Source organism: Microtus oregoni, unplaced genomic scaffold, assembly GCF_018167655.1.
Source record: "Microtus oregoni isolate MIOR12 unplaced genomic scaffold, Mior012 000007F_ref0000211, whole genome shotgun sequence".
NCBI lineage: Eukaryota > Metazoa > Chordata > Mammalia > Rodentia > Cricetidae > Microtus > Microtus oregoni.
This window is the reverse complement of record NW_024543066.1, coordinates 14,217,302-14,230,740: the sequence shown is the minus strand read 5'-3', so window position 1 is coordinate 14,230,740 and position 13,439 is coordinate 14,217,302. Positions and strand designations below refer to the sequence as shown.

At 42.8% G+C, this 13,439-nt stretch overlaps 1 protein-coding gene across 1 annotated transcript in view; it reads left to right on the top strand.

The window, feature by feature from the left end:
- The window catches only part of LOC121450649 (zinc finger protein 431-like), a 43,102-nt gene extending 35,569 nt beyond the window's left edge, over nt 1-7,533 (top strand). The window contains exon 5 of the mRNA XM_041655816.1: nt 7,421-7,533. Coding sequence (XP_041511750.1) covers nt 7,421-7,533 — 113 coding nt within the window. The remainder of the gene's footprint in view (nt 1-7,420) is intronic.
- Nucleotides 7,534-13,439: the final 5,906 nt, after the last annotated feature.

Sequence of the window (13,439 nt, the reverse complement as noted above, 5' to 3'; positions counted from 1 at the left end):
GACTCAGATGGTGATATCTGTTGAGGCTTTCTTTCCTTGTCTTCTTTCTCAATGCCTTGCAAACACAGCTTTTCCTACCTGGCATTGAAGTGTATCATTTTTGAGAATTTAATAATCATCAAATCACTTTAGGCTGTGTTTATTTGCATTATTATTTTTCTTTCAAAGATCCAGGACACATTAAACTTTCCTGAGAGGCACATTTATGTCAGCATGCATATATGTTAATTACCTTCCATTTCTTCAAGAACTATGAGAATGCTCTTCAATATCATGAACTTCCCAATTGGAACCTAAAATATAATGCCATAAAATCAAGATCGCTGCCACTGTGCAAGAGTGGCACTTTTACCTCGGGGAAACAAACACCTGGCTAAGGCATTTAAGTCTGGTACTGCAAACCTAGACAAATAACCTTGGCTGAAGGCTGTTGGAGACCAGCTTTGACAAGTATACCACTTACCAGGGTGGGGGGGGGGGGCTGAGGATGAGAAAAATAAGTAAAGAGAATGAAGACATGGGTGAAAATAAAACAGACACAGGAAGGTACTGGGAGGGAGTTCCAATGAATATGAAATTGCCCACATTTAATTTTCATTTACTTAAAATACCCAGACCACAAGAGGTAGGAATAAGATAAAAAAATTCATTAACATGATACAAAAAAATTAACAGAGTGGTTGAAGTATTGTGGCCTAAATTCTGTTGCCAGAACAAGACAAGTAAAGCTCACACCCTAGACCAAAACATTCTGTAGGCAAACCACTCCCTGGGTGGAATCCATTGTTATCTCCCTAATGAAGCAGGAACTTAGTTGGATCCTTAGACTTTTGTTAGAGTTGGGAAGAAATCTACTTCCCTATACCTAAAAGACGAGCGCTGAATATTAGCCACACCTGTTGACAATAACCTTTGAGAGCACAAAACTCTCTTCTCTGAATCAAGGTGGGACCTTTGTTTGAGGTAGAAACAAACAATAACCTTGAACTGAAGTAAGTTCCAACTCTTTGACCATTGGTCAGGGTGGAGAGGATCTACTTCTGTGGGCCTTCTTAGTGTCCAAAACACCAAGTAACCACACCCTAGGCCGGGTGTGTAACCATAGGAGCTGTCAACAACTTTGAGCAAACTGAAATTCTCTGACCTTCAGACCCACATTTTTTGCTCCTCCACAGAAGACGTCAGGAACCAGAGAGTAGTAGAAGAGAAAGGGAGTGCTTCCATTTTTAAAAACCAATGCATGATCTTGTACCCACAGAGAAGTACAGCAAATGGCCCTCAGCAAAGCAGCTTCCTTTTTAATATGAGACTCAACCTGTCAAAATGCAGAGAAGTGACTATGCCATGCTAATCCTGACTGAAGGATCTGCAGTTGTGTCTTTTATGGGGCATGTAAACCCTGCCTCTCAATAATGTGCTTACATATACAAGAGACACCTGACAACAGCGGTTCACGTGCAGATGTGGACAGGGCAATCCCACACGGAACACCACTAGAAGAACTACCGGTTGTCATTGCCTATGAAAGTGGGAATGCTTCTCCTACAGGGACAAGATCCCACATAGGCTGTTCAGTCCCCATTGGTCCAATCTGGACACAGGGACAAATGATCAAGGCTGATTGGACTCAGTAGGTTAGAAACACATGTGTGTAAGTATGTGCACAAACCACACAACACATGCTTGTTGCTCAGTAGAGAGATCATAATTTGAGGAGAGGTACATGAGGGAAACTGAGGCACAAAGGGAAATGGGCTTGGTGGAAGATATTTAGATGCAGTCTTCATATGTGAAGTTCTCAATAGACCTAAAAAAAACTAGTTCCTGGTTGGGCAGCAATATTGAGGAAATGTAAAAACTGCATCTGGGAATTTGAGGACTAGTTCACCAAGTGATTGAAAATGTTTTCCCAAAGTAAAGGAAAAAACACAAATGGAATAATTTTTGGAGGTTGCTCCAACTGAGAAATACAAATTAATGGATTAAAATGACCTACCACAATGTAGTACAAGGAATATTAAAAATCAGTGAAGAAAGCCTAGGCAGTTTGGATGCTCACCTTACTAGACCTGGATGGAGGTGGGTGGTCCTTGGACTTCCCACAGGGCAGGGAACCCTGATTGCTCTTTGGGCTGATGAGGGAGAAGGACTTGATCGGGGGAGGGAAATGGGAGGCGGTGGCTGGTAGGAGGCAGAAATCTTTAATAAATAAATAAATAAAAGAAAAAAATTGGTGAAGAAAATAATGGTTTTGGTCATGTTTTGTATTGTTTTAATTTTAGGCTACTGAGGCAGAAACAGGAATGATAAGCCATGAGGAGTTAATGATGTAACTTTTGAGTTTACAAAGTAAAGGATTTAACATAGCCCTCAGCACTGGCGTTAAAGAAGAGAGAGGCCTTTTAGTGACAGGTCAGCACTTGCTCAATATGTGGATTTTGGATTGTTATTATTATTATTATTATTATTTGGTTTTTCTTTCTTTTTTTAATATTTATTTATTATGGATACAATATTCTGTTTGCATATATGCCTGCAGGCTAGAAGAGGACATTACAGATGGTTGTGAGCCACCATGTGGTTGCTGGGAATCGAACTCAGGTCCTTTGGAAGAGCATGCAATGCTCTTAACCGCTGAGCCATCTCTCCAGCCCTATTATTTGGTTTTTCAAGGCAGGTTTTCTCTGTGTTATGGAGCCTGTCCTGACACTGGCTCTCTAGACCAGGCGACTTTCTCTGCCTCCTAGGAGCTGGGATTCAAGGTCTGTGCCATCATTGCTCAGCATGGATGTTGGATTTTAAGAGAGCCTGCCTTTTTGTTTCCGAGTATTAGTTCTTTGAAGACAGGAGTTCCCCAGAATCCGTTGATGGTGCATTTAGGTGTGATTACAAGTCAATAGTGTACAGATATTGACCGATGACCCTTTAACTCAGGATGAACTAGAAACAGAGACTGAACCGCAATCCGACCTCCAGAAACCGAGTCTGTTCTCATAGTGAAAGGAGACCCTGGAATGGAAGAAGTGAGGGGAGATGCAGCCCGGATGGGATGTCTCTGCACAAAAGGCAGAGAACAAGGAAAACTTCTACTTTAACCCTGCTTTCACAGGACCCCAGCTGCACTCCTGGTCAGCCTGAAATCACTGTAGAGCAGGCATGAGTCACAGGACTGCAACCTGACCAATGAGGAAGTTCTGATTGGCTACCCAATCTGATTGGCTCATTTCTGTATGTATCACCAATCAGGTCACAGATCAGAACCCACAGCACGAGGGATGTGGCTAAGAGTCAGTTGGTGGCAGTTATGTGCTGTTGGAGGCAGGGCTTTCACTTGGAGGACACCGGTGGCAGAGGCAGTGCGCACAGACAATGCAGTGTGGCGCGGATTTGGAAGAGGAGTTTCTGATCTGCTCAAGCAACACCAGGTACGTCCTGATTGACCGCTGTCTACCAAGACTGTTTTGCTTTCATGGGACCCACACTGTTCTTTTCTTCTTGTTGTTGTTTTTTCTCTTTCTTTTTCTTTCTTTCTTTCTTTCTTTCTTTCTTTCTTCTTTTCTCCTCCTCCTCCTCCTTCTCCTCTTCCTCCTCTTCCTCCTTTTTTTTTTTTTGTCAAAACCACTTTGGAGTGTGGATTAGGACAACAGCTCTTCTTTCTAATTGTGGTTAGTCAGGAGCCCAGGCCAGGATTCTGAACCACCTAGGACTCTGCATCACTGTTTTGTCTAAAGAGTCTGTGGTGGCTGAGACACCCAGGCTCCTTCCCAGAACACTGTGAACGTGTCCCAGGGATACCACTGTCCTATTTTATGTCCTCCCTGGCCTGTCTTATGTTCCCTCAAAATTGCCTTTGGAGACTAACGAGTCACACATAACAAAATCATCTTCATTTGCAACTGTTTTCTGGAAAAAGACTAAATTTCATTCTAGGAACTACGGTCTTTTTGTCCTATATTCTCTCCATTGTTTTATTTGTCAAAATTTATTTTAGAATTGTCCTTCTGTTGTTAGTGATGAACTCATTTTTACCATGAACTTGGCCATGTTTTTGTGTTGTTGGACTTGTTAGGTTCAATTTCTTTTATTAAGGATTGTCACATCTAGATACATGAACTCTTCGCTTACAACTCCTGTATATTTTTACACTTAGGATTATTTTGTATTATTTATTTTGCTGTGTGTGTTTATCAGTTTGTGTCACAACCCAGACACATGGAATTTAGAGGGAAACTTGTGGCTCTAGGTGCTGTTTTTCCTACTGGGGGATAAGGGAAGAAGCTGAAGTCATCAGGTCTGGCAGTGGCTCCTGCAGACTGTATAGAACATGCTCTAAAGTGTCTCCTTCCCCTTACTGAATACTTGGAGGAATATTAGTGTTATTTTTCTCAAAAGTTGGGTAGAATTTATATATGAATACATTCATATCAGTCTTTCATTTTATTGATATTTCATCACTGGAAATCTTTTATACAGTGTATTTTGATTATTTCTGCCCCTGCTCTATTACTTCCAGACCCTCCTCAGCTCCCAACCCATACAGAAATATGGTTTATGTTTTTTTTCTGTTAAAAAATAAATAAAACAGAGACCAAAAAACCAGAATAAGCATTCAAGACCTATAAGATGCCCAAAGAAAGGACAATGAGCCCAATTGTGTACCAAAGTTTATTGTTCCCTTTTGAGTTTGGCATTAATTAATTAATTAATTTTTTATTTTTTTTATTTTTTGCTTTTTCAAGACAGGGTTTCTCTGTGGTTTTGGAGCCTGTCCTGGAATTAGCTCTTGTAGACCAGGCTGGTCTCGAACTCACAGAGATCCGCCTGCCTCTGCCTCCCAAGTGCTGGGATTAAAGGCGTGCGCAACCACCGCCCAGCAAGTTTGGCATTAATTTAGGGCATGCTAAGATACCCAGTAAAAAACCATTGGAGAAAACTAATTCTTCCTTTACCATCAGGAAACAATTGCACATGTCTTCTTGGTTAGTTTAGTACCCTGTGTCCACTTCCACTTCTCAGTGCTAGAACCTCCATCTGTTTGAACCTTTGTATACTTTTCTGTATTGCTACAGTCTCTGAATTCATGTGTTTGTCAGTCCTGTTATATGTGGAATACAGTGTATCTTTGTTTCCTTGGTATCATCTACTCCCTCTGGCTCTTAGTATCTTCCTATTTACTCCTCTGAATCGCTCCCTCAACCTTGAGGAAGGTTTTCCTGAATCCATCCCATTTAGGACTGCGATCCCAAAGTCTCACACACTCTACATTGTTGTGAGTCTCAATGTTAGTTCCGTCACTTTCAAGAATGGGCTCCACTGGCACGGGCTGTTTGAGATATACATATACATACATACATACATATACATCTAGATATAGCCATATATCATCAAGAGACATTATATCACTGTGTCCTTTAGCAGAATAATAATATCAGGTTTTCCCCTAGGCCCCCGAATGACCTACTCAGTTTCTTGGTCCCTTTAGCAGTGTCAGGTATGGCCTCCATCTCCTGGAGTGGCCTTCAATCCAATCAAAATTGGTTGCTTGCTGCAATAGTATTTGGGCCCATATTTTATGAGTCCACTTTGCAGAAGGGTCACTGTCGTCCTAGGGTTGGTAGCTGGGTGACATTGATGATTATCTCTCTCCTCCAGTTGCTGGCAGAATACATTCCTGTATCATGAACATCAGTCAGTGGTGAAGCTTCTAGTTATGCACCAGCTCAACTTCTCCGTGTTGGCTGACATACATGCGAGTGGTCTTCATCAATAGGGCATAACAGCAAGGTTGCAGAATAAGCCAGTGGGTTTTCATGGGTTCCTGTTTCAGCTATTCAGAAAGATAGAATCCAATCATGTCACTGGACCAAAGCTTTTTTCTTGAGATTTTTCTCAATGAATATTGAACTATGTTTCTCACTATTGATCTGCTTATGTTTTTATTTGCCCTCTTTTCAGTTTTGGTAGGTGACACATGTAGACATTTGTCCCTTTGCTCCAGTATTATAATTCATACGATTGTAGGATTTAAAATAGTTCCAGATAAAGGAACATGGGAACAAGAGTGGTCAGGGACACCACAGGAGCACAGCCCAAAGAATCAATTGATTAGGAGTATGGGCTCACAGAGATCAGGCAGCCTTTGTGGAATGGGGTCCTTCCTAGGTCCTCTGTGTATGTGTTATGGCCGAGTATCTTGATGTTATTGTGTGATTCCTAACAGTGGGAGTGGGGGACATTGGGACAGTGGCTTCATGATGTCATGTTATCAGGAAACATCATGCCTGTTAAATCTGCTCTGAGGAGAAACATTGTCAGATTTAAAAAAAAGAGCAGTAGAAGAAAAGAATGTAAATTGAATAATCATGTAGAAATTGTCACAAATATTAAAAGATTAGAACAAAAATTTTGAAAATTCAAAATAAGTTATAAGTGTACTTATGACTTATATGATTAATATGGATTTCTGAGAAATGTTTCGTGAATTAAGTTAGCATGAATGCAATGACTACTATCTATTGCAGCATGGTATTCTACATTATTTAAGGAATGATTTTCACTATGGTGTTAACAAGTGAGATATCATCATATTTACTACTTTTCACTAGTAAAATATACAGTTTGGGAACAGGAAAAATAGGTATTCTGATAGCATAAGCTTTGTGACGATTCCTTTAGAATCTGGGAATGGAAAGGTTTTCTTGGTATGTCATAAATAAATTAATAATTTGCATTCCTTTCCCTCAGCATAGAGAGCATCTGCTAAATTGTGCATCGTGATCCTTCTGGTCCCTCTGATTTAGTTATGTCTTCAGGCATGTTGATTCTGTTACTAATTTGCAATCTATAATTACATTAAGAAAGTATCCCAAGTGTTCATGGTTATATGGATTTCTTTTGTTTCAGTTATTGAGAACTGAGTAGTGAACAAGGTGACAAAAATTATTCCCAAGACTGCTAATGAAATGGTTTGCTATAGATTGACTAACACATTTATCTTCACAATTGCTTACAGAATAGATATGCTATCTCCATGTCAAAATAAAGCAAGTTGTTCTGTGCCAAAATTACTTCTACATGATTCCAGTGATTCTAGCCATTTTTTTCTGTAACAGCACCATTATCTGGCTGTAGACTTACACTCTGTCTTCTTCTTCTTGATCACTTTGGGCTCTGCCCTTCCTTTTCAATAATTTAGGTTTTATGTCTGTGTAGTGTTCATTGTTATCCATTTCCTTACATTCTGTTCTCATCTTCAGAATGTTTCCCAGGTACTTTTTTGGATTTTAGTTTATTCTTATTTTTCTGTGACCCAGAAGATTTTTGTTGCTTCACGAGTCTGTCCTTTTTCCACGTAAAAATTGAAAGTCATACACGTTATCCCTTGACCCAATTCTCATTTTTCTCATCTGGTTTTGTCCAGTTGGTGTGGAAATTATGAAGAAACTTCTGAGCAAGAGAAGAGAGGACGTGATAATTCAGATGGACCCAAAAAGCAGTACCTCTAAAGAGGAGACCCTCACAGATCCTTCATGACCCTGTGTGCAATGCTGTTCTCATGACTGTAGTGAACTGTGCACACCATCTGAGTGAAGATTGCTGGACCTGCTCCTCCTGCAGACAGCCTACTTTCTCAGTGTGGCTCACCAGATCTCCAGGAACAGCATGCTCCATTATTATATAGATGTGCTCTTTGGTATCGATGATGTGGAACAGCTAGATGATGTTTTACCTGGTCCAGCACTTGAAGATGTCAATTTCTGTTATGTTGCTATAGTCATTCTTTCTACCATTTTCAAGGATAACAGCAACTTGCACCTTTGTGTGGAAGTGACAAGCCAGCTTTACCTCAGAAAAGGTCTCTTTTCCAGGAGTCCTGAGTATGATTTAGGGATCCTATTTACGTGATAAGCCTCTCTGATTCTCTATGACCCTATGTATAATGCTGTTCTCATGACTATAGTGAACTGCACACACCATCTGAGTGAAGATGTGCTGAGCCTGCTCCTCCTGCAGACAGCCCACTTTCTCAATGTGGCCTGCCAGATCCCCCTTTGTTGCCTACTCCATTATGTATTAATGGTCTCTAGCTCTAGTATTGATGATGTGGCACAGCTAGGTGACGTTTGACTGGTCCAGCACTTTGATGATGTTGAGTTCTGTTATTTTGCTGTAGTCGTGTGTCCTACCATTTACCAGGATCTTCACAGCAACTCGCATCTCTGTGTGGAGGCAGCAGGCCAGCTTTACCTCAGCAGAGGTCTCTTGTCCAAGGGTATTGAGTATGACATAATGATCTTTGTAATGGATAAGTCTCTCCGCAGGCTGAGACCTGAGGTGCGTATTTTTGTGGTGTGACAGAGAAGGCAGATGTTGGAGCCCTGCAGGGAGTCCAGATGGCAGTGTGCTTTACTACAGAGAAGTCCAGCACAAAAAGAGTTAAAACCTCTACCGTAGGCTTCTCCAGAGGAACACATAGTAAACATGATATATGTCCCACTTATGGCCTTCCCTAGCATCGTTCTAAGAGTGGAGCCTTGTGCAAACCCCACAAAAGCTGCTTGTGAATTAGAAGAACCCATGGACCAGTCTTCATGGACCTACAAGAGCAAAGCTCATTTATCTGTCTCTCCTATCAAGGTCAGGTCCAAAGAAAAGTTTTGTCACTTTGGGGGAGAGGTGAATCCCCTCCACCGTCTTCCTCCCAGGCCTGCTGTTGTGTTTGCATCCTGCCTATATCCCTTTGTCGCTCTCAACACAGGAGACACTGTCCCGCTGCATGCTGGTTCAGTCTAGATGTTGGAGAAAGGACCAGTTACTCTGTGATGTTTATCAGCACCGTATTTGTGTCTTGACAGGACAGTGACTGCAAGGTAAACAGAAATGGGTCAAAGTGTGGATGGGATGCTGGGAGGTTGCCTCACTTTGGAAGGTGGGTAATGCTTGCCTGTCCTGGACACAGTGCATACACGAGTCAGTCAGCAGTCTGGGAACTACATATTATTCATACCCCACATCAATGGTCAGGCTTAGAGAGAGCCTTGACCCTAGAGCTGGGGTTCCAGCCCGGTTGTTTGTTTGGGAGGTCTCCTGTCAAAGTTGGCTATGGGGTTGTCATGGACACTCTCCAAGTAGGCTTCTGCTCTCTGCAATATAGAGTGGACACTCAGAAAGGAGTGAGTGCCAGGACTCCAGTGGGTGTCTCAAATGCTGAAGGTATCACTGAAATGACTAAATTTAATCCTGTTGTATGAGAAAGGTTTATGTTCTCTGTTTATCCTTGACACTGATCTATGGACAAATAAGCATATGGCTGCCAAAGCCGCCCTTTCCCATTCCCAGGAAGGTGGTTATTGGGCTCATGATGCCGAGGAGCAAAGGCGTAGTGAGAGACAACAGACAAATGGATTCAGAGGGATTATTGGGATAAGTTATGGCAAGCAATGCATCTCTGCCCTCTGGCCCTCTCGCCCCCCAACTATTATGGAGGAAATGTTTGAGGAGAAGAGGGTGAATATCTTCTTACATCTGTATGGGAAAGGACAGTCACTCTGCCACAGGCTAGCTACTTAGTCTATAATTGGCTGAAGACGATTGAGCACGAGGATGCAGACAGCCTTGCAAGGAAAAGCAGTCATGAGACATTCAGGCTCTTATGTGGTCATAATCGCTATACATCAGGGGGTTGTTTCAGTCGTAATGCACTTTATTGAAGCTAAGGCCTGGGAAGGGAGACTTGGGCTCTATGTTCAGGTCAGTGATCCCCAGGAGACACAGCCCAAGAGAATCACTGGCTCCAGACCCAGGAGATGGTCTCAGTATAAGGAGATGTGAGGTATATTTCTGTTTATACTGAAAATTGCCTTGGGTCTGATGGTGACTTTGTGTGTCTCTTCTACTCTACTCAAGGAGCCATGTTGTTTCTTACCTGGGAGAATAGAAGTCAGCTAAAAACTAGGACTCCACACCCAACTCTTCCATCCTTCGCTGCTGGTCTGCTGGATGGAGCAGGAACAGGTGCACTCAGTACCAGCTATTTGTAGCAGGAACTGAACACACATCATCCCCAAAGCTGTCCTTAAGTATCCATCGTGCAGAGGACAAAGCTGATTTTTTGAGATGTTCTTTTGGACAAAGTATGTTTGATTTGGAAACTGCTTAATGTTCACCCAGTGACCTATTGACTGAGCTATGATGACCATATTGGTAATGTTGGGTCCCTTGTGGTTTCATAGGTCACTTCCAGATCTCTAGTTTCCGTCCTTTCTCTCATAATATCTGCAGGCTCTTTAGGACTTGTTCTATTGTGGATGCTTATTTTTACCAAGGATGTGTCCTGTCTGATGTAGGCAAGTGTAAATGAGATGGGGTGCAGCTAGCAGAATGCCCGTGTTTAGGCATGATGTTTGGAAGCTGCAATTAATTCTTTGTTCTCAAACCCTCCTTTCTGCAAAGTAGCAGTGCAGCTAGGGACATCATTCACTGCAGGCAGACGTCCCTAAGAGACCATAAAGATGTTGGCCTAGGGAAGGGCACATTGGAAGACAATGGGCATTATTGTACATGTCTCATTAGTCCCTGAACTGCATTAAAAGTAAACCTGCCATTATCCTCCTAGGGCAGATTTCTTGAGCTTTGGGTATGTGGAATCGTAGCCAGCTCTTACATTGGCCTCCAATATTCCTTCTCTTGTAGGTGCCTGGTCACATCCTGAAACAGACACCCGGGGAATTCCTGACCTGAGGACATGCACACTCAGCACGGGAGACAGTGATGGAGGAGAGCTCTCTCTTTTCGCTGGAAAACTAGCAGGCCCTTTCCTGAGCTTTCAGTTCAGAAGCTCCCCACAGGTTCATGAGGATATCCTGGGTAGGGCAATGAAATGAATTCTGTTGCAGCATCCAGTCACAGACTCCCTCCCCAGTTATCAGCAAGTTCTAAGGGTGACAGGTGAATCAAATTGTAGATGTTTTACTGTGGAATCCTTGTTCCACTTCGATGCTGTGCCTATTTTGACAAGCACAGAGGTGACCTATGCCTCTCTATTCTGACAGATGCCCCAGGAAACCTGCTTGAGCAGATAAAGTGCCCCAGTAGAGCAGGTGGGAACTAATGAGCCTCTTTGCAAAGTATGGGGACAGCATTGCCTGTGAAGGGCAGTGTCCAGGGCCTCTTTTCCAGGCCATCAATCACATGGTGTACTTGAGGTCCTCCACTTGTATTTCATTTGTCTTGGAGAAACAATTAACAAATACTGAAAATACTGAAATATTGATGTAGAATTCCAAGAGAATTTATTCTAATTGATATTCAGAAGAGTTTAGGATGTCTGAGAAGAAGACAAAGGAATATAATCTCTCAGACACCCCTGTTTCTCAGCACCCGTCACTGTTGTTAAAGTGACAGACCCACCCACATTTTGTCAGCTAATTTTCTCAGTGGCATCCAGGGAAAGCAAGGCAGTGAAAATGGACTGCTCTCCAAGGGCTGGAGGATAACAGTGCAAAAGCAGTCAATAGCAAACCCATTAGAAAACTGAACTCGATCTCAAATGTTACACCTGCCCCAGATCCAAACTCTACAATGTTCATGTAACAGTTACAGAAGAGATCTATGTAAGTTTCTGCTCATAAGGAGGAAGATCAGAAACACCCAGAGAAGATGAACTGTTAGAGAGACTGGAGAACGGCTTGAGGAGACAACTCCTCAGGACATCTAGAGAGAGCATGGCCTCTGACGCACCCCAGGAGAGGACAAATTCCGTTCTAAGCCAAGATGATGATTTACTGCTTAGCAGTGTCAGCAGTGTCCAGGCAGACAGGCCGATGTGCTCTGTGCACCTCTCTTTAACCCCATGCAACCCCCAAGATTACTGCATAAGGATGTGGGACAGAAGCACAGTGATAACTTTCCAAAGTTGGGGGTCACGTACATCTCTGACTGTTAACTTTTCCCTAAGCCCAGGAGAAGGAGGAGGTTGAAGAAAGGAAATACTTTCTGGAGCTGGTGAGTCTCCATGTTGCCTTCTGGAGCCCGGAAATCCTAGAGCTGCACAATCCCCAGCCCTGCTCCACACCCATTGCTGGATGCAACCCATGCAGAACCAACACCCTCCTTCTTCCCCACAATGACTGCAAGGCACCAGGCTGTGCTGTGCTAGATCTGCCACATACCCCAAACTACTACGTGTCAGGCCTGATGGACACCTACAGCCCACAATCCACATATACACTTAGGTTAGGACTTACCTGACATGCACGCCTCTTCCAATACAATCCTCTAGCTATCAGGACCTTATTGCAATTTCTGTGCAGATGGAGGCATGTGTACAATGCTAAGTATCACCCCTTACCTAGCCTCTCACTGTTTTATTGCCTGCATACACTACTATTCAGTGGTAGGGGATTTAGCATGGCTGAAAATTAGCAGTGCCCTGCGGGCAGTAATAGAGATGTAGTAAGAGACAGCGTTGCCTGAGGGTAGGCACAGTCTGAGGCTCAGGATTGCAGAGTGCAGAGGTATGTCATACATAGTATTGCACAAGGATTCAGATAGGTGGTGAGCAAGCCCTGAAATCTAAAAGTGTTTCAGACTATCACGGTGATGGAAGGAGTGCCCGGGCAGCCTGATAACAAGTAGAGCATTCATAAATTTGACAAGAGGATTAGGGGTGTCTAATAAGGCCTGAAGAGTGCACAGCCCCTGATACTGAGATGACTCTGTGGGAGCTTCAGGGAGATGCTCTACAGTGTTTTATGAATACAACATTGTATGTTGTGTGGCAGCATTTGTGAAGTGTCTACTATAATAGGGTCTGACCCATGGCGATCAATGTAGAATACCAGGGGCATTTCCAGCAGTGCCTGAGCAATAGTAGTATATGTGGAGCAGAGGTGATGGTGCTGATGCTTTAAGGACCAGTGTGTGTGTGTCTGTGTGTGTGTCTGTGTGTGTGTGTGTGTGTCTGTGGTGATGGTGGAGAAAGTGTACTCATGGCTGTCACCTAAAGTGTATATAAAGGTATGTACTGTTGCATTTTTCATTGTACTGTGTGTTTCACTAGAAAAGTGAAAGAAAGGTTTACTAACTCTCTCCTTCAAGGGTAGAGAGAGAATAAGAGGATGTGAATGCATCATATTTAACCAGCATGTCTTATCAGGTCGATGACTGTTTCCCATGCTCAATTGTATTTTAAAATAACGATTTTTGCTGTCAGTTTATTATTTGGTGCTTGGTGATGAACAGGGCATTTCCTCCAGACTGGAGCATCTGTGGAGCACAGTGTAGCTTCTGCATTCCTTGGCTCTTTCTTCTGTATCCTCTCCCCAATCTATACTGATTGGAAAAGCTGGTTCCTTGCTCTCCCTCTAAGGGTAGAGGGAGGCCCAGAGAACCTTCAGGAATCATATTTAACCAGGGTGTCTCATCTTGTTTATGACTTT